Source organism: Lonchura striata, chromosome 17 (assembly GCF_046129695.1).
Source record: "Lonchura striata isolate bLonStr1 chromosome 17, bLonStr1.mat, whole genome shotgun sequence".
NCBI classification, from domain to species: domain Eukaryota; kingdom Metazoa; phylum Chordata; class Aves; order Passeriformes; family Estrildidae; genus Lonchura; species Lonchura striata.
The window spans coordinates 5,034,128-5,057,186 of record NC_134619.1 but is presented as its reverse complement, the minus strand read 5'-3'; the positions used below and the strand labels follow the sequence as shown (position 1 = coordinate 5,057,186).

At 52.9% G+C, this 23,059-nt stretch overlaps 1 protein-coding gene across 1 annotated transcript in view; it reads left to right on the top strand.

Moving 5' to 3' along the window:
* LAMA5 (laminin subunit alpha 5) overlaps positions 1-23,059 on the top strand; it is an 85,615-nt gene that overhangs the window by 44,326 nt on the left and 18,230 nt on the right. Inside the window, exons 7-37 of the mRNA XM_031506565.2 lie at positions 1,574-1,689; positions 2,462-2,580; positions 3,359-3,449; positions 3,575-3,709; positions 4,111-4,173; positions 5,312-5,452; positions 5,796-5,933; positions 6,162-6,296; positions 6,751-6,885; positions 8,314-8,451; positions 8,618-8,670; positions 8,836-8,935; positions 9,435-9,487; positions 9,894-9,999; positions 10,780-10,879; positions 11,039-11,195; positions 12,810-12,948; positions 15,673-15,815; positions 15,909-16,015; positions 16,690-16,843; positions 17,258-17,418; positions 17,927-18,035; positions 18,539-18,636; positions 19,143-19,344; positions 19,745-19,871; positions 20,062-20,201; positions 20,954-21,069; positions 21,291-21,502; positions 21,622-21,826; positions 21,983-22,127; positions 22,702-22,842. Of these exons, the coding sequence (XP_031362425.2) occupies positions 1,574-1,689; positions 2,462-2,580; positions 3,359-3,449; positions 3,575-3,709; positions 4,111-4,173; positions 5,312-5,452; positions 5,796-5,933; positions 6,162-6,296; positions 6,751-6,885; positions 8,314-8,451; positions 8,618-8,670; positions 8,836-8,935; positions 9,435-9,487; positions 9,894-9,999; positions 10,780-10,879; positions 11,039-11,195; positions 12,810-12,948; positions 15,673-15,815; positions 15,909-16,015; positions 16,690-16,843; positions 17,258-17,418; positions 17,927-18,035; positions 18,539-18,636; positions 19,143-19,344; positions 19,745-19,871; positions 20,062-20,201; positions 20,954-21,069; positions 21,291-21,502; positions 21,622-21,826; positions 21,983-22,127; positions 22,702-22,842 (3,979 nt within the window). The remainder of the gene's footprint in view (positions 1-1,573; positions 1,690-2,461; positions 2,581-3,358; positions 3,450-3,574; positions 3,710-4,110; positions 4,174-5,311; positions 5,453-5,795; positions 5,934-6,161; positions 6,297-6,750; positions 6,886-8,313; positions 8,452-8,617; positions 8,671-8,835; positions 8,936-9,434; positions 9,488-9,893; positions 10,000-10,779; positions 10,880-11,038; positions 11,196-12,809; positions 12,949-15,672; positions 15,816-15,908; positions 16,016-16,689; positions 16,844-17,257; positions 17,419-17,926; positions 18,036-18,538; positions 18,637-19,142; positions 19,345-19,744; positions 19,872-20,061; positions 20,202-20,953; positions 21,070-21,290; positions 21,503-21,621; positions 21,827-21,982; positions 22,128-22,701; positions 22,843-23,059) is intronic.

The following is a 23,059-nucleotide window of genomic DNA, read 5'->3' as shown; positions in this document are numbered from 1 at the left end:
TGGAAAGAAACAATAAAATTTTGTTTCCCTGAAATGCTGAGTGGTGGTCAGCCAGGTGAGAGGTCTCTGGGTGGCTGCATTCCGGGGACATGGCCAAGGTTTGCCTCTCATTGAGACTTCCCCTTGGGTCTGCAAAACACTTGAAGAACAAAGTTCCTGTAGATGTTTCAGGGCTGTTTTCTGCCACTTAAGCTCCAGCCAGGGGTTCAGTTTCATGCCTGGACTCTGCCAGCTACAGCCCAGCCTGTGAATGTGGGCAGGGATGGGGCACGAGGAGTGCTGAGAGAACTGACTGCAGCCAAGTGTCCCTTGGCATCTGCAAGGGAAGGGCTGGGAGCAGCACTGGGACCTTCTGCCTCTCAAGCCCTCTGCCTGAAGCAAACATGCTGAGTGTGGATCCTGCTTGCATTCCCCCAAACTTTTAGATCATCCCATTATTTTCATTTAAATGAGGTTACTTGTGCTGGTGCCTCTATCTGGCAATTCACTATTCATAGACTTGGAGGTCCCACATTTTAAAATTACATGTAGGTGGAAACTGTGGCAGTCGGCTCACTGCAGAGTGTCTGCACTCCTACACTTCACCCTGAATGACTACTCCTTTTGTTTCTAACGCTTAAAAAAAAATAGGTTTATTTTTAAACACTCTGCTTTTGAATGGAAAAGCATTGGAGGAGGGAGAGATGGGAGTGGCAGACTGGCCCTGAGGGGAAATGAGTAATTGCACAGATAAAAGCTGGAACATGCTGTATTATCCATAAGTCTAATACAACAGAAAGCATTTGTGTTGGATGGGAATGGCCCTGTGCTAAGTGGAGGCTTTGGGGCTGATGTCACTGACGTTAATGAATCGTTAATGAATCACCGTGGCAGTGGGTAGGGACCAGATCCATCAGGTGCCTGTCGAGATTCCTTGCCCAGAGCTGCCTGTTTACCCAGCACAGCCCTGCCTGGAAAGCAGGAGGTGCAGTGCACAGGGAGCATGGGGCCAGCATCTACTGAAATTCTTAATTCAAAGTTCATGCCCTCCTCCCTGCAGCACAGCTGTACCTGGAGGAGCAGATACACCTGTGTGCCCCCATCCCTCTCCAAGCTCTGGGCTATCATTTTTTCCTTTCATGCTGCCCCTGCACAGGGGTGGGGACATCTTTGGGTCCCTGCACCCTGCTACACTCTCTCAAATGATCAGCTTCAGCTCAATTTCTACCACTGCCATTTCCAACCATTTTGCATTTTATTCTCTGCAGAGCTGGTTTAGGCAGTGGCATGCTGATTTTTCTATTATACTGGTCTCCCAATGTAGGAAAAAAGGAATGATGGTGGAGAAGAAAGAGAGAGAATGCAGCTAGAATAGCAAAGTTTGGTGTTTGGCTCAGAAAAAAACCAGTTTGATTAAAAAGTTGAAAAAAAAAACCGCCTTGAAGCCTCTTTTGCAGAACATTGGGATTAGCAGATACCACTTGTTGATGCAGCAGATCAGTGGCAGTGATGCGCAGCAGGGTCACACAGCAGCTCCCCATCCCAGACACCCCTGTCCTCACCCCAGCCCTGTGCCCCGTTGCTGTCCCCGCAGGCTGCAGTGTGACTGCCAGCACCACACCTGCGGCGGCTCCTGCGACCGCTGCTGCCCCGGCTACAACCAGTTCCCCTGGAAGCCTGCCACGGCCGACAGCGCCAACGAGTGCCAGCGTGAGTGGGACTGGGCACAGCCCCGGCTGGGCTGGGGTGGTGGCATGGCAGGGAGGGCTCTGCACTGTGGGTGTCCAGGTGATGCTCACGCAGGGAGGTCCCCGAGGTCCGTGTGGGGCTTTGGCTCTGTTTGCGCTCCAGCATGTCCAAGGGTTCGTGCAGGCAAGTCTCGTTGCTCAACTCTTGTCTGCAAGATGAATCGGGTTTGGATGTGTTTACGTACAGGACATCTTTATTTGGCTAGAGAAACCTTTGGTCAGTGCCGGCAGTGGAATTTCTGCTGTGCTGGGAGTGCAGAGCACAGAGCTGCATGAAACGGTGTCTTAGAAACGCAGGGTGGCAAAGGCTCTTCGGTCCTGGGAGCTCCTTAAGCCCCCTCACCTGGTGCTGGATTTTACAGCTCACCTCTCTGCAGGGTGGGATAAGAGAGGCAAGAATGTTGCTCTCTAAACCAGACTAGTCAAGGCCCCACTGCGTGGTGACTTTTCTTTCTCGCCCGTACACGCCTGCACATATTTTACTTGTGATTTTGTGCCCGCTGTGGTCTCCTGGTTGCAGACCAGACTTTGTGAAGGAATTTCTGTTTCTGTACTTTTGAACTGAAAGACCTCAGAGAGCTTGGGGAGATCATGTAATCCTCCAGATGCATTCAGGCATCTTTCCTCACGGAAAACCGACCCATCAAACCCAGGAGGGAGAGTTGACATCTTGAGATGCTGACTGAAGGAGCCCTGAGGAGGGGTGGTTTAGCTCCCATCTCTTTGCATTCCAGCCTGCAATTGCAATGGCCATGCCTACGACTGCTACTACGACCCGGAGGTGGATCGGCACAAAGCCAGCAGAAGTCGTGAGGACAAGTTTGAAGGGGGAGGTGTTTGTATTGATTGCCAGGTAGGCCCGAAAAGCTTCTCTGGGAAAGGCTGTTTCAAATGTTTGTGTTTGGTTCTGCTGTCAGCCTGGAGTTCAGCCTCCTGGGACCTCTTCCCCAAGCCCCTCTGTTATCTAAATTAGGTCTCTGCTTGGATATCTAGTCTCTTTGCTGTGGATTAAAGGAGTGTGCACTGGTAATAAGAACAGCACTTGGGTTCCTAGCTGTTCCCTGGTAGTACCAGTACCTCCTAAAGCTTTAGTTTGCTGAGACACTGGAACTGGGAGGGACAGGTTGCTGCCCAGCACACTGTGTAATCCTACCTAGTTCACAGTGCTCTGGCATCCCTCTGGATATCTCTCTGCCCACCAAAATGCTAGTCTTCAGTCTCTGGAAAGGTGGGAAAGCTACTCTTCCCTTCCCAAGGTGATGGTGACTGTGACATGGTTAATTCATGCACTGGCATGAAGCTTCTGGCTGTGCTTCCTTGCTGTGAGGAAACAGGTTGCTCCTGTCCTTCGAGCACAAAATGGTCAGGACATTTTACCATCCAAAAAGTGAAATGGGCTCAAGGTCAGATACGAACCTGAAACTCACTGTGTTTATAGGAGGATACAGTTGGCAGGAAATGGCTTTGTTCCCACATCGATGTATGTGGAATTTTGAGCAGATTTAGGTCTTCGGTGTGCTGATGTTCCTGTGCTGCTTCCTCTGTAACCTGGAGCTGTTATTAAATCTGGCAGATTAATGTGAATCCTGCAGGCAGAGGAGCTGATGCCTCTCTAACCCACTGTCTTTCAGCATCACACCACTGGCATTAATTGTGAGAGGTGCATCCCTGGGTACTATCGATCCCCTGACCACCCCATCGACTCTCCTTACGTTTGCTACCGTGAGTGTGAACTCCTCTGCAGCGACGTCCTGCTGGACTTGGTGCTCTGGAGGGTTGGGCTGAGAGGTTTTCCTGATGTGGGTACTCAGTCAGTGACGCTGCTGCTGGCTTGTCCCTCTCTGCAGGCTGTAACTGTGAGTCTGACTTCACCGATGGCACCTGCGAGGACCTCACTGGGCGCTGCTACTGCAAACCCAACTTCACCGGGGAGCACTGCCAGGCCTGTGCCGAGGGCTACCTCAACTTCCCCCACTGCTATCGTAAGTGGGGGCTCACAGCTGGGAGCCCACAGGGCCACCAGCTCCAGCTGTGCTCTTGGGATGTCCTTTCCCCGTGCCACTCCTGTCCCAGGAGGAGTTCTTTTGGGTGGGCACAAGTCCACATTTCTCTTGGGTGGGAGCTGCACCAGAGCAGAGCTGCTCTGAACACAGAGTCAACAGGAGCTTGCCATTTGGCTGGAGTTTCATCTCCCACTTTCTTACGAAAGACAGACTGAAAAAGGCTGTCATGGTTTGTTATTTAATGGGATATCTGTGCTTTGTTCTATGTTCCACGTTTTTATACATCCTGTTCAGCCTGGGGGCTGTCAAGTCCCTGGTATTCCATCAGGATTTCTCTGAGTGTGTGTGCTGACCTGTGCAATGTGTCTTTCTCTGCACAGCCGTTCCAGCTTTCTCTCACAACAGTACTGGAGAGCAAGTGCTTCCTGCAGGACAGATAATAAGTAAGCAGTGCAATTTTCTTTGATGCTTTGGCAATGCTGTCATTTCTGTCCTACCTCCCATCCAATGCAAGATCAGGTCTTCAGCTAACTGGGCATGTACGTTGTGTGAGGCAGCCCTGGGTGGTTTTAAGAGAGTACAACCAGCAGCTGAGCTGGGGGGGAAAGGAACTTTTATGATCCCCTTTTTACAGATGTGGAAACTCTAGCCTAGAGTGACAGTGATTTTTTTCTGGGGTCCAGACCATGTGGGGATGGCCCTTCTGCCCTTCCTGTGAGGAACCTCCCCCAAAAGTCCTGGAGGGGCTGTGGCTGAGCTGGGAGCTCTGCTGTAGGCACCTCTGAAGGGTCATGCACAGGCAGCCACTCGCTCTGTGTCACTTCCTCTGCTGCTTAGAAAGCTCATCCATGCTCTCATCCCTGCTCCCCTCCACCCCCCTCCTCTCCCATGCTCACTCCCCTCGGTTCATCTACTCCCTTGTGCTTTATTCTGTCTCTTTTCCCACCAAATCTTCCCCTGTCTCATGCTCCCCAGCACGCTCCAGATAACCTTTTCCTTCCTTCTGATAGTTTGAAATCTGTATCTTCCAGACAGGTTTTTTCTTTCCTGAGCTGGAATTTCTCACTTCCCTTCTCATTTCCTCACTTCCCCCTCCCTCTGGTTTTAGGATGATGTTTGTCCTTGCCTCTCCCAGCCCAGCACCCCACACCACTGCTGTTGGTGACAGCAGGGCTGGCTCAGAGCCTTGGCACTGCCTGCCTGGAACACCCTGCCCTGGCAGTGGAAGGTCTCAGGTGCAGCTGAGCATGCAGTGACCAGAGAGAAAGCCCAAAGTTCACCCTGGTTAGCCAAAGGCTGTGGTTATTCCTACACTGTACTGACTCAGCTCTGCCTGGGCTTGTGGAAGCAGCATTTGCCTGCCCTGTGTGTTGCCCACCCTGCACCTTCACACCAGCATGGTGCTGAGGCCTCCCAGCCACCCCTCGAGCCAGGCGTGGGTTGGTTACAACATTCTTATCTGATAGGAAGGTTATGGAAGCAAATGCCTGAGCATTTGAGCTGCCTCAGGGCAGTGTCCTTGCGGGACCCCAGCTTGGCTGACAGACTGACAGTGTGCCCTGTCTGTGTGTCCCCATCCAGACTGCGACTGCTACGCGGGTGGCACAGAAGGCAACGCCTGTCGGAAGGACCCTCGGGTGGGGATGTGCGTGTGCAAACCCAACTTCCAGGGAACACACTGTGACCAGTGTGCCCCAGGCCACTACGGGCCCAGCTGCCAGCGTGAGTACCCGGCGGGCAGCGTCCCCAGCTGGGCTTCTCCTTGTTCTCCACCCATGCTGGGGAGGAGGAATTGCACAGCTCTACTTCCAAGTGACAAATTCCCATGACTTCTGCACTTTTGCTGTTGTTTTCCACTGAGCCCTGACCCTCCAGCATCCTCCCAAGCTGTGGGGGACTCTTGAGGAATTTGCTGTGGACGTGAGCTATGGGCCAGGCATGCTTGCTGTCATGCTTTCTCCAGCAACTTCTCTTCTACCCCAGAGGAGCAGACACTGGTTCCTTTCCTGGGAAGGCTAAAGACAAAAAAACCTTCTTATTTACTAATGCCCTTATTGCTCTGCAGCCTGCCAGTGCTCCGGCCCTGGTCAGTACGATGGCACCTGTGACAGCGAGACAGGGCAGTGCCTGTGCCGCACAGGATTTGAAGGGCAGTCCTGTGACCAGTGTGCTCCAGGCTACTTCAACTACCCTCTGTGCCAGTGTGAGTATCTGTCCTTCACAGGTCTGGCTAGGGACACAGCCACAGTCCTCTGGCAGGGGACTGAAGCACTGGAAGGCAGTTTTGGGGAATGTGTGCCATGGGCAGAGACTGATGGTTTGAACGCTTAGAGCAGCACCTGATGCCTATCTGAGAACCCCAGCAAGAAGATGTTTTACCTTGAGCTCTGCCCTGTGCTCCCAGCTCAGGGGTGGTTTCTGTGTGTTGCAGTGTGTGGCTGCAGTGCTGTGGGGACGCTGCCGGGAGGCTGTGACTCTGCTGGGAATTGTTTCTGCAGAGCCGAGTTTGCTGGGCCACGCTGTGAGCAGTGCAGCCCTGGCCACCACTCCTACCCCCACTGCTACGGTGAGCACTGAACCTGCAGCTCCTGCTGCTCTGAAAAACATGCCTGTTCTTGCAAGACTTCGGTGTTTCTCAATATCAAATCCATGTGGTTTGCACTGTCAGTTTGGCAGGCTTGATTTGGGGGTCATGGATCATAGCAAAGCCTGGAAGACAAAGCAGTTTTTATCAGTCACACTTCCTCATCACAACCCTGCTGTGACCTGGTGTCTCAGTTCATGCCTTTCGTGTGTATCATTTTAGTGCATTAGCCTATAAACTGCTGGGGAACACTGAATAAGCTGTAAGACCTCTCAGTGCATTGTATGGTTATGAAAATACTGCATGATTTGCTAAGAGATTAAGAAATTATTTTTTTTCTGATGGAAGTGGCTAATTTCTGGGGGGCTGAATGATGGTTCAAACCAGCAGTGCTTGACCACAGGTCACAGGGATCATCAGAACCCTGCTTTTACAGCTTGCTCCTGCGATTCCCGGGGTGCAGTGGACAACAACTGCAGCCCAGCGGGGCAGTGCCGATGCCACGGGAATTTTGCAGGACACACCTGTAACCAGTGTGCCCTGGGCTTCTACGGGTACCCCAGCTGCACACGTGAGTACCACCTTACTGCTCTCTACACCCACTGCCAGGAGGGTGTAGCCAGACTGAGGTTGGCCTCTTCTTCCAATTAACTAGACAGGAAGAGATGGCCCCAAGTTGCACTCTGGGAGGTTTAGGTTGGGTATTAGGAAAAATTTCTTCCCCAAAACAGTTGTCAAATATTGGTACAGGCTGCCCAGGGCAGTGGTGGTGTCACCATCACTGGGAGGATTTAAAAACCATGTAGATGTGGCACTTGGGGACATGGTTTGGTGGTGGGCTTGGAAGTGCTGGGGGAACAGTTGGATGATGATCTTAGATGTTTTTTCCAACCTTAATGATTTTCTGATCCCATCCCTGGGCACTGCATCACTCCTGGACTATTGCCACTGGTGCCAGGACTGAGCAATGCCTGTGGCAGGTGCCTGCAGCCCCAGATCCTCTGAGCAGCCCTCCCCAGCTCTGAGCAGAGTGTCCCCATCTCCCTCCCTGTCCACAGTCCTGACTGGAAGCCAGATGTACTCTTATGTCTCCCAGCAAGAATTTACTGCTCATTAAAAAGTAATCCGTGATACAATTTCCGTGAAGCAACAAAAAGAGCATCATCACCCTCTTGCACAGCACTAAATGTGGACTCCTGAGCCTTGCCAGCTGGCAGAACACTCCTCCCAAATGCTGATGCCGGCAATATGCCTTTGAAGAGGCTGGAGGCAGAGATGAAATGGTCCCACAGGAGTTCAGTAGTCACTTTTTTTTTTGTCTCATAAAGCCATAGCCACATTGCAGAGCTGTAGAAGACCCACAGCAAGGAAATAAAAGAACCACCTGATTTTTACATTTTTCAAAATCTGTTGTTTCCTGAGCAGTCGTTTGCTGTTAGCCAGTGTAGGGGTGTCAGCCTAGAATGTCTCCTTTGGCAGGGATTTGAGGTGTGCTGGCTGGGCCAGGAAGGGATGGGCAGCTCCCCGGCAGCTTGCTGACCTTTCCTGTGATAGGGCAGTGGGATCTCTGTGCATTCATGGGCAGCAGGTTGTGCAGAAGCTGTGGAACCATTGCCCTGCCCTCACCCTGCTGCCCATATCCAACATCCACAGGGCAGACCCTGATGGCCAAATGCTGCTCTTGAATGTTTGGGATTTTGTAGGGTCTGATGTGTCACTGACAACTGACTTTTGGGGGATGAGATCACACCCCTTCTCCTCAACCAAAACTCTTCCCTGTTTCTGAAATACACATAAATGTATGTGAATGGCTCTGATAAGCATTGAGACTTCTATTGTTTTTCTTAAAAGACGGGGTGGTTTTAACCAAAAGCAAAGAATGAGAATTTTATTTATAATCCACATCTGGCTGCTTTTGCTGAAGGTCAGGCAGACAAAAGGGGCTGTTGCCGGGGAAGCCCCGAGTGCCACTCCAGCAGTTCTCTCCCCTGCCTTGCAGCTTGCCAGTGCTCCCGGGAGGGGTCCCTGCATGGCACCTGTGACCAGGACACGGGGCAGTGCAGCTGCCGGCCCAAGGTGACAGGACTGCGCTGTGACAGCTGCGTGCCTGGCGCCTACGGCTTCCCCCACTGCGAAGGTAGCACCCCTTTTCCCTGATCTCTTGGCACACTCCAGTCTCTTGGGTGCTGGTAAATGCGTTTATCATCCCCCAGAATCTTTGCAAGGGGAGAAATAACCCCAGTTAGGGACAGCTGAGGGGTGGGCTAGCGCTATAAATCTGTTCTTTCACCCCTCTTTTTTAGTGGGCTCCTGTAACCCAGCAGGGTTGGAGACTGCAGATCCCTCGCTGGCCTCAGTGAGTATGAAATGAACCTACCACAACCCCTGCAGGTCATTTTGTATGATCTGCTTTATCTCTTTATGGACCAAGTCCAAAAAGCTCAGCCAGAGCAGCAGACCCCACGTTCAACCAGTGTGCTGCAATTCTCACCTGCTCTTTTCTCCCTCTGCCTTTCCCCAGGGCTCCTGTGCATGTCGGGCGTACGTGGAAGGCCCAGCTTGTGACAGATGCAAGCCTGGATACTGGAACCTGACTCCAGAGAACCCCTATGGCTGCCTGAGTAAGGAAATGGCATTTGTACAGCCCACAAAAGTCTCCTCCACGGTGCAAGAGCCAAACCCAAGCCAGTGAGCACCATCATTGGAGGACTGGGAGTGATGGCCTTCCTTCCATCTTCACCCAGAAGTGATGTGTCAAAGCTGGAGTCCTCTGGGTGACCCTCACGTGGAAAGGGGAAAGGCTGGAGCCTGGAGCTTTTTGCTTGGGATGAAACATAGGGCTCATACAATGAGTTATGCCATTCTCAGCCCTCCCTACAGACACTCAATTTTTCGTGGCCAAATATGCAGAAAAGGCAAATGTCTTTGGTAGCTGTGTGCTCAGCAATAGCTGTCCAAAATGAAATCTGAGCCCTTGTGCAGGGCTACCTTCAGCTTGACTAGCTCCTGTCTCCTCTTGCCCCAGCCAGTGTCTCTGGTGTGGTGGGTACTGACCCCATCAGGTTTCTTCTCAGGGGCTGATTGACCTTCTGGCTTTCTTGTTCATCTCTTTCTCCTCAGGCTGCAAGTGTGACACCAAGGGCACCGTCAGTGGAATCACAGAGTGCCGGCAGGTGGGTTTGTTCTCTGCTTCCAGGCTCCTATGAGTCTGCTGTGTTGGGAGTGTTCAGCTCTGTCTGTCCTAGCAGCTGCTGGAGACGCCCCAACACTGAGCTCTCAGTGCTTGCACCACAATCTGGGCTTGCATGAGAATGTGGGATTAAGACCTGTCATAAATTAGGCACCTAAATATTTCTGGGTCTGTCCCAGGATGCCTGGATTTTTGTTTGCCTGCATTGTTGGGTAATTTAAGTTATCTGGCCCTTATCTGGCCCACCCACACACAGGAAGCTGTGTGGAGCATGAATCTCAAGCTGCTGCTTCTGCAGTGTCTCAGACCAGAACCCAAATAACTGAGGAGCAGCTTAGCCATGACAAGCAACAGGAGGGAATGAGTTTCCATGCCTGCTTCTCTCCCAGGGCGATGGGCAGTGTTTCTGCAAAGCCAATGTGTGTGGGCAGTTCTGCTCAGCCTGCAAGGACGGCTACTTCAACATGGAGAACGCAAATTACTTCGGCTGCCAAGGTGAGCTTCTTCTGTGATGGGTTTGGTGAGTGAGGGGGGCCACAAGAAATTGCCCCACTGCACAGACTGACTGGTTGATGACCTTGGAGGAAAAGGGCAAAAGATGTCCCACCTTCTCTTTTGGGTCATCATTTTTGGGGTGATGCAGTTCAGTGCTTTAAGGGCTTACAGTGGTAGTGCTGGGTTGATGGTTGGAATTCGAAGATCTTTTTGTCTCTTCCAACCTTGGTTCTATGATTCTATACCACAGCCCAGAGCATGGGCTGGGAATTGCTGTGGCTCTGGAGACCTGAGGTCATGCTTTTCCACTATTGCACACGGGTCTGTCAGGCTGGGGAGTGAACAGCAGGTAAGGTACCCCTGTGGGTACCAGAAACTGTTGTGTTGGAGCCACTGGTCACATCCTTGCAGCAATGCCCCTTCCTCCTGCTGGGAGAGGCTGGACATGGATACCTGGGGGTGGCCACTCTCCAGGGAAGAGGTGAAGGAGGAGATGGGGCTGCTCTGAGCCATCCCACACAGTGCTGGCATGGCTGGTGGCAGGGCTGCAGCGCCGGCCGTGAGGGTTTGCAGACCTTGTTCCATCAGCCGCCTGGAAATAGCTCGGGGCTGAGGTGGAAGAAGAGCCGATCCAAGTGGGGCTGGGGCCAAATATGAAAACGGATACAATGGAATAAAAATAGTGGCCCCAGGCTCCCTGCCTGCTGGGATGTGCCTTTGATTAGCGACCAGGAGCTCGTTAGCACGGCGGGAATGTGAGCAGGCGCTTCCTGCCCGCAGGCTGCCGGTGCGACGTCGGCGGGGCCCTGGGACCGTCCTGCGAGGAGCGGAGCGGAGCCTGTCGCTGCCGGCAGAGCACTCGGGGTCCCACCTGCACCCAGTAAGTGCACCTGGGCACGCTCTGCCTCCCACCGTGTCCTCTGCCACCACGGGGACGGGGACCTCGTGGTCCGGGCTGCTGGCACATCAGCCTGGCAGAGGTGTCCTCTCGCCGCTCCCTCCGCGTAGCCCACTGCTGACGGTGTTCTCTCTTCCCCAGACCAGCACGGGACCATTATTTCCCTGACCTTCACCACTTGAAGTTCGAGCTGGAGGAAGGCACCACGCCGTCCGGCCGGGCTGTGCGCTTTGGCTACAACCCCTTGGAGTTCGAGGGCTTCAGCTGGCGAGGATATGCACAGATGTCCTCCATCCAGGTACGCCTGCTGGCTGCAGCCCAGCCCGGCTCCCCCCGGGGAGGATGTGGCCGTTGGAGGACTGGATGTGCTTTTGGCACACATCTTTCATCCCAAGTGCTCCTGGAGCCCCCAAAGTCACAGGCTGGCCAACATAAACAGCACAGTGTATATATAGCCTGTTTGTGCAGATATTTCCTGTAGTGCTGGGGGTGGCATAGACTGATGAGGGGAAAGATCCTAAACTGGGAATCCCGTGATATCCTAATCTATTTAGACAAAGGTGGTAGCATGGTGATTACTTACAGGGATGTCTATAAACACTGTCTCTCAGTTTCCTTGTTCCTCCTTCAACTGACTCTGCATAACCTTTTCTCCCTTTTCCAAAAATAAGTATCTCCTCAGCTGCCATGTTCAGCTTAGACCTTTCGTTACTCTTCAGCCTTTGCCCTTGCTGTTAGCTGGTTTGCTGTAACAATGGTTTATGCTAACCTGGAATTGTGTAAGTCCTAGAAGTGAAGCTCTTTCTTCTGTTGACTCTTTTTCTCTCCTTGGTGGTTTCTTCTGCATGGCCTCTGCGAAGTGTGTGCACGTTTGGGGATGGAGTACAGGGCAGTGATTCTCTGACAGTCTTGTTCCATGTAAGATGCTCCTTACTCTGGTGCATGTATCTTCACATTTTTGTGTGTAGGTGAAATAACAGAGGGGCTGTTTCCCACTGAATTTTAGGTAGGAGCTAAGCAGTGAACTCCTGTGGGCCTCCCTTGAGAAAATCCCAGCCTTAAAGCTTAAGGATGGAGCTCATGCTCCAGCTCATAGTTGTAGTGTTGCATATAACATTGGTATTTGGGCTAGAAATGGACCTTGAGAGAAGGGCTGACACATGGCTTTCAGCTGGCAGGTCTCACCTGTAATTTATCATCAAAACCCTTCCAGTTTGCTCTCCATGGCAAGATGGTGTGTAACTGGAGCTTTGGAGAGCACAGCCCTCGTTAGAAGTCTCCCTGGGCAGGAGGTTATTTAAGCCTAGGATCTCTTTAAAATGGGTCAGACTTGAGCATCTCCTTAGCTGGGGTCTTGCCAAGCAGTGTCCAGGCTGGGGGAGAGCAGATGTGCTATCAGTTGTATGGTCCATTAGCCCTGCTGGTCCTTAACACTGCACATTCCTGAGGACGAGGCACCAGCTCAATTCCCAGCCTCTTCTGTAGGCAGCTGGGCAGAGCCCCATAAATACAGGGGCAAGAGTTTGGTACCTGGTGGCTGGTTGCAGCACACTAAACCCAAAAGCAGCACACTGATAACAAAAGCAATGACTCCCTATAACCTTTCCCGTGCAATTGTATGTGCCCCAGGACAGACGAGGCACCCTGCTGTGCCACAGCATCTTCAGGTGTGATCACAGCCTTCCCAGCCCCTTCCACAGGCAGGCTGCTCCCTCGGTGGCTGGCCCCAGGTGTCCCCAGAGTGAGGGGCAGTGTCCCAAGGGCAGTAGGGTGCGTGTGCTTGTCTCCTCCTCGCACTGTGGCATGTTGCTTTGGGAGCAGTGAGCCGAGGGCTGCGCTTGGGCTGGCAGCGTGGGTGGTGGAGGTAACTGAAGGTGTGCTCTGCCTCTCTCCCCTTTCTCTCTCCCACCAGCCCAAGGTAGTGGTGACTCTCAATGTGACCTCCCCCGACCTCTTCCGCCTCGTCTTCCGCTACGTCAGCCGGGGGCCCGCCAGTGTGGAAGGGAGGGTCTCGGTCGTTGAGGAAGGAAAGTTTAATGTTTGTGGCAACTGTAAGTGCATTTTTCACTTCTAGACTAACTCAGAGCATCCCACGCTGCGACACTGCTCCTCTGCCCCTTCTCCTGCCCCGAGGTGTGTCTGTCCCGAGTGTGCCCGTGTCAGGCGGCCGGCCAGAGCCGTGGGCTGGCGAGGGAGGGGGAAGAGAGGCAGGCAGGCAGGCAGGTAGGGCAGGCGGGTCAGGCCCTCCCCAGGGCGGGTGGGCGCTCAGGAGCTGCCCCCCCAGTGATGTGTGCCCCGTGTGCTCTTTTGCTTTTGCAGAATAAAATCAGAGTCACTGTAGACGTGAAGGAGGCAGAGCTCTATCTGTTCCATGTCATCCTGAGGTATATTAATTCAGGAGGGGCCACTGTGTATGGCAAAATTACAGCTTATCAGCCACGAAGGAGAGGTAAGGATCCCAGACTGCTCTGCTTCCCTGTGCCATCGCCACCTCCTCCCCATCCCAGGCAACCTTCTGCATCATCCTTTCCAGAAGACGCTTCCATGTGGCTTTCCCCGTTAGTCCTGCTCTCCCAGTTGAAAGGCTGATTTGAGTTTGCAGCCCCCTTTATTTACCAAAGCAGCAGCAAGGTGGGCCCAGCCCTGGCGCTGTGCACTGAGGACTGAACCAGCCAGGCTGCTGGGACACAAAGCTCTTGTACAATTCCATACAACCTTTCCAGCACAGGACGAGATCACCCCAGTGTCTCAGGCAAAACTGAGCTTTCCACAAAAGCAGAATGGTTCCAAACTTTGGCAGCTGGATGTGGTTTTATTTACCAGATGCCCTGACGTGGCAGTCCTGCCTTTCCTGTGTGCTTCTCCCAAACCAGGGACTTGGCTGGTGGCTTCACACGTGGTGTGGGGCTTGGAAGTGCCGTGGAATTACACATCTTACACAGGCATTGCACTCTGGTGCAGTGTCCTCTCACCAAACTGTGAGCTGCTGGAGAGGAGCCACCAAAAGATGTCTGAACAAGCCTAGAAATCTGGACAGCAAATTTTCTGGGAAACAATCTGAGCAAGACTGCGTGGGAACACAGCTGAGGCCATGGTGGGTGGTTGGCTGGTTGATTTTACCCCTTCGGATGCCACAGCCACACTGTCCTGCTGAAGCTCTTCCTCCAGACCACACATCCACAGCACAAGGCTGTCAGCACTAACTACCTAATTTATCAGTGTGTGAAGTTCTCTCCTCTGTCTTGAGTTAAGTTCTGCCTTTGATATGATATACAAGGTTTGAAGTGGCAAATACTGTTTTTCTGCCTTCTGTTTTTTTCTTTTTGAGAGGAAAAATGGCTTATTTTTTATATCCAGCCATATTACACAGCAGAAGAACAGGAGCTGTGGTCATGTTTTGGGATCCCATCGAAGGTCAGGAAGTATTTAATCTGTCCTGTCCAAGCATCAGAGCTCATTTGCCTTAAAAAGTGCTTCACTTCTTGTGCAGAAGCAACGTGATTTTTCTAGTGCTGAAGGCAAGCAGCCAAACTGGTGCACCAGCAACAGGATGGCACCATCCTTGGGAGGCTTCAGGAGTGCTGAGCCACTTCGTGTCTGGATGGAAAGGGCTTCACATGGCAAAGAACAAGCAGCCTGGAAAGAAGCTGGAAGATGTGGCTTGCAAAAGGGAAAGCCTTTTCCAAGTATGGGATTTTCAGCCTGGTTTCTTCCACTCTGCCTCCAGAAGTTGTCTCAATTGGAGCTGTGTATTACCTCAAAGGGATCTGAAACTTCAGCTTGTCAGTAAATCCACCCCACTGCCAGTTCAGGGAAATCTCTTCACTCCTTGAATCCTCACCTCTGCTTCCCGTCTGCAAAAGTCAGGTCCAGCCTCAGCGGATGCCAGGCATGTCACAGAGCTGCCACACATGGGAAGGGGTTATTAACCATCCCAGCAGTAGCAGAAGCCCTTGCTTTAGCTTCTGGCCCTGTGTGTTGTGCCTTGATGTCCATGTATCACACCAGGACAGTCAGTGTGCCACATTCTCCACTTCCTTCTTCATCTCCTCTGCTCGCCATGCAGCCATTCCCAGTGAATCCCCCTCACCTGTGCTCTTCAAAAGCTCCTGATCTGCTGGGCAGGCACACAGTCTGCTTCTAGGTGCTCTGTTGTGATTGCATCCATTAATGAAGAGGTTGTGGGACTGTCAGATGAGCCTAGGAGATGTTCAGCAGCAGGATCAGGCCTTGCACCCATTTTCTTCTGTCAGTTTAAAATAAGGTCCAAATCTCGAGTGCAGAGTCTGTGGTTGGCAGGAAGAAAGGCAGGAGCACACCTTGGGGGCCTGAGAGTTTGCCAGAAGACAGGTGTCTTGCCTGTGGAGCTGGGGTCAGAATTTCCCTGAGGAAAAACGTATCTGGGCAATTGTTTTAGTCTGTCTCAGGATTAACTCTTCATAGATGAGTCCCTTCCTTTTCTAGCTGGCAAAACACTCCTTGGCTTGCAACATTCTGTGTTTGGCAGTCCGGGCATGCAGAGCACACTGTGAGAGCTCTGGATTTGCATTAAGGACTGCAGTGATTTATATTTATTTCTCCCATTAGGCTGTTGAGCAGATTGAGCGTGGATGTCTCTGTTCCAGGACAGTGTGGGATTGTGGTTCACCGAGAGAGTGGGAACCTGTCACTCTCCACTGCACCACAAAGCTGCTTCCCTGAGCGTATCCTCCCATGTCCAGCCCTAGGTTTTCCATTCCAGGTCCTTTCACAGCCTCTCATCCCTCCCATTCCAGGTACAGAGCAGACCAAGCAGATTGTGTTTGCTCCCAGCACGGAGCCAGCCTTTGTCACTGTGCCCCAGAACAGCTTCGGGGAGCCCTTCGTACTCAACCCCAGCACCTGGTCCCTGGTTGTTGAGGCACAGGGTGTGCTGCTGGTAAGGCCCTGTGCTCCACCCACCACGGGGGCTTCAGCAGCTCCCTGGGGACAAGGGTCCCAGGCATAACACCTCTCCCATCTCTCCTCCCAGGACTATCTGGTTTTGCTGCCCAGCTCATACTACGAAGCACCAATCCTCCAGCTGAAGGTCACGGAGCCCTGTGTCTACCAGCCAGCCCCTGAACAAGCCACCCAGAAGTAAGGATCTGCACATCTCTGTGCTGTGTGGGGCTTGCTCAGCTCCTCTTGGCCTGGGGTTAAGGAACATACACAGTCCAGAGTCAGTGATGCAGTCAAACTGCTCGTAGAGCACTTGGCTGTGGCAAATAAAGCTTGTAGAACCTGAAAGCCAACCCATAGGTCTCCTCATCCATGATATAGCCAGTCTGTGTTTCCTCATGGACCCTGGAGGGCCAGCTCACCCACCTCTCTGCTAGGGATTCCCAGTGCCAGGTTGTGTGTGTCCTCAGAAATGGCTGCCATGAGTAGGTTTTATTGGCCTATTGAAAATGAACAGAGTCTGGTAGTGTTTGGAGCATCTTAATGTGTCTGCTTGCCCAGAACCTCTTGTCCATGTTGGCAAGAAGGCTGGCTGGGCTCTGGACACTGATTTTCCCATCCACCATAGTAGTGGTCCCCAGGATAAAATAAAACCCATTGCCAGGGGAGATGTTTTTTGTTGTTGCTGCTCTTCCTGGTCCTGTAATGCCCAGTCCCTTGCTCCCCACTGCCCAGAGCTGCTCATTGGCCCTCCTGATAGACCAAAACCTTTTGCAAACTTGGCTGGATCCAGGCTGTGTGAGTGCTCTCAACTTTTATAATCACGATGTAACTTTTGTACTTCACAATTTTTTTTTTCTGTGTGTTCCCAGCTGCCTCTTGTACAAGTACCTGTCTGTGGAGGGCTTCCCTGCCGTGGCAGGGGTGGATGCAGTGTGCAGGCTGGACAACCGGCTGCCCAGGCCGTGTCCCACGGAGCAGCTCACCCCTTCCCACCCCAGCATGGCCACCTGCAGTGGCACTGATGTGAGTGACACTTCTGCTTTGTCACCATCTCTGGATGTGTTTAAAAAAAGACTGGACATGGCACTTGGTGCTGTAGTCTAGTTGTGGTGTCAGGGCATATATTGGACTTGATGATCTTAGAGGTCTCTTCCAACCTCATTATTTTGTGATTCTGTCCCCTTCCTGGCCACTACAGTGCTTATCCCCTTGCCCCCCTGTCTGGGGCTTTACCTACATTTGGGCAGGTGACCAGAAAGGCTTTACACCCGTGCAGCTGTGTGCTTGTGTGCCCTGCTCAGGGCACCCAAACCCAGAGTCTCACGTGTAAAGTTTGCAAGGATTTGATGAGATTTGATGCGTTGTTCCCTGAGCTGCAGAGGAGGCTGGTTTGTAGCATCCTGCACACACTCCCTCAGTCATCCCTCTGTCCTCCAGGTGGAAGTGCAGCTGTCCCTGCCCGTGGCCCAGCCTGGGAAGTACATGCTGCTGGTGGAATATGCCAACACCAACGCCCTGCAGACCGTGGGCATCGCCGTGAGCTCGCCGCCCTCGGCCACGCAGCAGGGCACGTTCACCTTCTACCCCTGTGTCTACAGGTACGGGCACCTCAGGGGTCCAGTTCTCTGCCATGGCAAGGACAGCTTCCCCTCCAGCTGAACTTTTTTGGGTTTACCACGTAAACAAAGAAGGTTCAGCGTTGTCCAGCTAAGCTCTGTGTGTCCAGACTCATTCTAGCTGGACACAGATTTTAGTGGCTGGCCATCCCATCTCAGGGAAGTGTGTACCTGCCTCTGCCAGGAGATAATCTTGTGTATCTGTTTACAGCTGAATGTGTTGGTCGGGACCTTGACTTAGGGAATGACCTACAGGCAGGTTTATTTGAGACAGGTCAAACCCTGTCTGGCTTCAAATTGCAACCTTTGCAGTAGGAAACAAATGTTTGGGGTGTCCTTGGAAAACTTTGCTCTTGCGAGCAGCCAGAAAAAACATCAGAAGATTTCCAGGGACTTTGTGTAAATCCCCTCAGGACATAGAGCTGGCAGGACAAGAGATGGGTCATGACCCTGTGCAAGGCTGATTTCAAAATGTGTGTTTCTCTTACAGTTTCCTTTGTCGAGGGATTGCTGTAGATTCCCAGAGTCGAATGGCAACTTTTGAACTTACCTCAGAGGCCACTGTTCGTTTCACCTCTGATTTGGCTGATTTCTTCCTGGTAAGGCTCCTCTGAGGGCAGCTCCATCAACAAGTCTCAGAGAGGAAAGGCTAGACTGGGACCCAGCCTGTAGAAGGGTTTCTAATTTTGTTTGGATTGGATCTCAGCTCTTAGTCTGGGTTTTCTAGTCGTGTTTGGATAGTCTGTGTCACAACCGGTCCAAGTGGAGGATGTGGTCAGTGAGGTTTTTGAAGTAGATCATGGGACTGGGAGTGAGGAGGAGATGGGGAGAAGGAGCTACTCTTGCAGGGGGAGCTCTGTAGCAGTGGGGCAGTTCCTTTTTTATCTTGAAGGCATTCCTTGTTTAGCCAAGGATGGAAGAATCCCATCCATATGTGGAGCTTCTAAATGCCATAATGCTCATGTTGAGGATAAGGGGCAGTAAGCAGAGGAGGGACTGCCATGCCTTAGCTGAAGAGCCTGCTGGATGCTGGGCACAGGGACAGCTGTGGCTGTCATGGCAGAGGCTGTCACATAACCAGGTGTGTCTCTCCTGTGGGCAGCACAAAGTGTACCTGATCCCTGCTGCACAGTTCACCGTGGAGCTCATCGAGCCAAGGGTGCACTGCATCAGTGTCCATGGCACCTTCTCAACCAACAGGTGAGGGTCTCGAGTCCCCCTTAGCTTTAGCATCACTCAGTGGGACTATGTCCAAAAACATTTGCTTGTCCCACTTCCCTCAGGCTCAGAGACTTTTTTAAGTCCTTGGTGAAGAAATCTCTGGCTGAGGTGAAGCTCCATGCTTGTGTCCTCTGAGCACAGGCTGGGATCAGAGTGATGGTCCTGTACCTGACCCCCACTCTGCCTCCTGGGGCAGATACTCAAGTGTCACCCCAAACAGGCATTCCTGTGCTTGCTCACATACAGCAAGACCCTTGCTGTATCCAAATGTTTGATGCTGCTTCAGATAAATATTTGCAGAGGAATTGGCCTGTGCTAGGCTCCTGTTCTTCCTGCTGAGCCCATATCCCAGAGCCCCAGGGGTGCTGGTAGTGAGCTGTCCCTCAGCAAGCACATGCTGTAATCCACCAGGAGTTACAAGGCATGCTTCCCTCCTCTCTTTCTTTCTGCACATACTCACATCCTGTGTACTCCTTGTTTTTCAGCAGCTCCTGTGTCCCCTCAAGGTTCCTGAAGCTTTCTCAGTCAATCATTTTGGAGGGAGCCCAGGCTCTGCCCATCGATCCAGAGGTGCCCCTGGCTCAGGCTGTCCATGTGGCTCCAGCTGGGGTGCCAGTGGAGCCTGCTCCTCGTCCTCCCACAGCCATGGACCCCACTGCAGAGCTCATCCTCCTGCAGTCCCCACAGGTAGGGGCACAGGCATGGGTTGGGCTGGTTTGCTGGTGCTGTGACACTGGATGGCTGGGGTAGGGAGAGATTTTCCTTACCTGTTGGTTATTGCTTTTTAGCATTTTCAGAATTTAATGTGAGCTTTAAACTTCTCCCTGAACTTGTAATTCCTGTGGACTCACCTGTCTTAGCTTTATCCAACCTTGTTTGATTCTCTGGGATCCCAGGAAAAGCTTTTCAGGTGCCAGCATCAGAGGGGAGAGAGTGTGGAGTTAGGGGGGGGCTTGATTCACTGAATTCTCAAGACCTGGCAGCTGTGCAGTAAGAGCACAAATCTGTGCAATAATTCAAGAACATCCCAGCTGTGGGTGCAGGTGTCAGACGTGGGTTTTTGTCTGTGTTCTCCCGTTTGGGGCAGGCTGCAGTGGTGTTTAACAGCCGCATCCAGACCTTGGGGCGCTACGCCTTCATCCTGAACTTCTACCAGCCCAGCCACCCCACCTTCCCCGTGGAAGTGCTGATCAATGGTGGGCGCATCTGGCAAGGTGAGAAGAGCAGGGACCTGGGGAAGCTGCTGGTTGGCAGAAGCCCTGGAAGTTTTCCATGCCAGAGGTTGACTGTGGCTTCTTTAAGGATTGCAAAAATGAAGCACGGCTGACTTAGCCCTTCCAAACTGGGAGGATGGGATGGGGACTCAAGGGACGTGTGAGACCAACATATTTGTTGTCCTTTCAGGTCAGACCAATGCGAATTTCTGCCCACATGGCTACGGGTGTCGGAGCCTGGTGGTTTCTGAGGACCAAATCATCCTGGATGTTACTGATAATGATCTGACTGTGGTTGTTCGAGTGCCAGAGGGCAAGCAGCTGTGGCTGGTGAGCCTCTCTCCAGGAAGCTCCCAGAACATGCTGGGCAGGCTGCAGCAGAAGGCTTTTCATTGGATTTTTGTCACTTTGTGATCATAGGAATGTCACCTACCATCACTCATCTCTAAACTACCCTAGAACTTGCAGTCTCCAACATTAGTGGTGTGGAATTGAGGGCAGAATTAATAGGGGCAGCTTCTCTATGTGACATCGTCCTTCCTTGTCTGGTTCTGGTATCAAAACCAGGCAGAAATCAAAGCTGTTATTTTGCATACATAGTTTGTGATAATCCAGAATAAGCCTTACTCCTACTCTAGCAATATTTTAAACCTGCCTAACATTGTTTGTTCAGGCAGGCCTCATCATGAGAGTTATTCTCAGGCAGCAGGACTAGAAAGTTGACCAAAATTTGGGTAAATGGCTGAAAGACAGAATTGGAACCCAGGTGCCTTTATGTGTAGAAATTTCAGATGATAAAGATTGCCTTCCTGCTGAGGCACAGCCAATGCTGTGCTCTGGGGGTATTCTGCCTGGTTTTAGTACAGTGAATTTGTGCTGTTCCTCATGTGGAGCTTTAGGTTAAATGGACCCTGATGGACAGACCTCAGTAGAGAGGTGACTCCCGGTCTTTGCAGTACTTGGTGTGTTTTGTTCTGTCCCAGCAAGGCATGAGAGCTCAAAGGTGCACTTGGACTTCGAAGTCATTTTGGATGGTGCTTGTCAGTCTGAGCTGGCTAACCCAGCTCACCCTTGCTTTGCAGGATTACATCCTTGTGGTGCCTGAGGACAGCTACACCTCCCAGTACCTGCAGGAGGAACCCCTGGACAAGTCCTATGATTTCATCAGCAGCTGTGGCATCAACAGCTTCTACATCAAGTGAGATGTTTGGCTCTGGGTGCCTGCTCAGGGAGCAGCACCCCTTCCCTTCATGTGTGGCAGGGAGGGGCTGGGTGGCCACATGTGGGTATTTGGGAGCTCTCAGTGTCTCAGGGCTCTCCCTCCCACTAAGTCCCCGTGCCTGCAGGAGGTGCTGGATTTGGGGTGGCGGGGATGCTGTGGGGACGTGCAGCACTGACCCCTCCTGCCTTCCCCCGCAGCCCCAGCACGTCCTCGAGGTTCTGCCGTGACTCTGCCATCTCGCTGTCCCTCTTCTACAACAACGGGGCGCAGCCGTGCCGCTGCCACGAGGCCGGGGCGCGGGGCAGCCAGTGCCAGCCCTTCGGGGGACAGTGTCCCTGCAAGTCCAACGTCATCGGCCGCGAGTGCTCCCGCTGTGCCACCGGCTACTGGGGCTTCCCCAACTGCAGGCGTGAGTTCCCCTGTCCCCTGCTCTGCCTTCCCAGCGTGTGCTCTCTGTCCATTCCCCACGCTTGCCTTGGGTTCCTGGGTCTGGCTCGCCCCAGCCCTGCCTTTTTCTGCCCCCTGCAGCCTGTGACTGCGGGACACGTCTCTGTGATGAAGTGACGGGGCAGTGCATCTGCCCTCCCCACACCCTGAAGCCAGAGTGTGTTGTCTGTGAGCCCCAAACCTTCGGCTGCCACCCCCTCATCGGCTGTGAGGACTGCAACTGCTCCCGGCCCGGCGTGCAGGAGCTGACAGAGCCGGGCTGTGACGTGGACAGTGGGCAGTGCAGGTGAGGGAGCCTTGTCCCGGCACTGTGGATGTCTGGCAGCATCATCCCTGGTGCCTACTGGAGTGATGGGACACCTTGGCAAGCTCAAGGGAGGAAATGTGCAGAATGGGGGTGAGGAAAGCTCTGAAAGCTCTTCTGGCTCTTGTGTCCACCCAGGTGCAAGCCCAACATCATCGGGCGACAGTGTGACCTCTGTGCCCCTGGCTACTACCACTACCCTGAGTGCCGGCGCTGTGACTGCCACCAGGCTGGCACCCAAGCCAGCGTGTGTGACCCGGTCACGGGGCAGTGCCACTGCAAGGTCAGTCCCCCAGTGCCTCCATGTGGTGCCTCTCTCCTTGGCTCAACTCTGCTGCTGTGGCAGGGGGTGGCAGAGGCTGTGTGTGCCCAGCGTGCCACAGGGAGCAGGGCTGCACAATCAGAGTGCCTGAGCTGTGCCTGAGCTGCAGCCAGCCTGCCCCATGGCAGGGTGGGTTCAGAGCACCCTGAAAGGCTCTTATCTCCTCATCCTTCCTGGCCATGAAGTTTCGCTCCTTGGGCTGTCTCTGGGGAAGATGGCCAGTCTGAGTCCAGCCCAGTGTCAGAGCTTGTTGCAGGTGGAGCTGTCAGCTATTGGCTCCTGGCTCCATGGCAGCAGAGTAACTCAAAACACCTTCTGAGCTGCCTGCTCCAGCCTCTTTGTAGGGTTTACAAGTGCTTTCTTTAGGTAAATTTAATGTTTGGTGGGTGCTGTACAAGCAAACCTGATTGGGGAATTGCTTTAACGTCTTCCAGCACCACAGCACTTTGCTTTGATCACTCAGCCAGCCATCCCTGTCCTCCACTGAGGCCTTGTGAGAAGCTGCTGACACTGCTGAGCTTTGCTTATCTTTCAGGAAAATGTGGAGGGCCTGAGGTGTGACCAGTGCCGCCTGGGGACATTTTCTCTGGATGCCACCAACCCCAAGGGCTGCACCAAGTGTTTCTGCTTCGGTGCGACCGATCGCTGCCGCAGCGCCGAGAAGCACCGAGCTGAGGTGAGCGGGGCTGGGGCCTCCAGAGCCTGCAGGTCAGGTGTGTTCCCATCCACCTGGCTCCCTGCTGCCCTCGGCTCTCTGTCCTGCATTAATCCTACTGAAGATACCATGAGGAAGGCTATCTTTGAAAGCCATGTCCTGCTTTCAGCCCTTTTTCCTGGTCTCTGGGGTCTCATGTGCTGGGCGGGGGTGATGATCAGCTTTCCTGTGGCTTCAT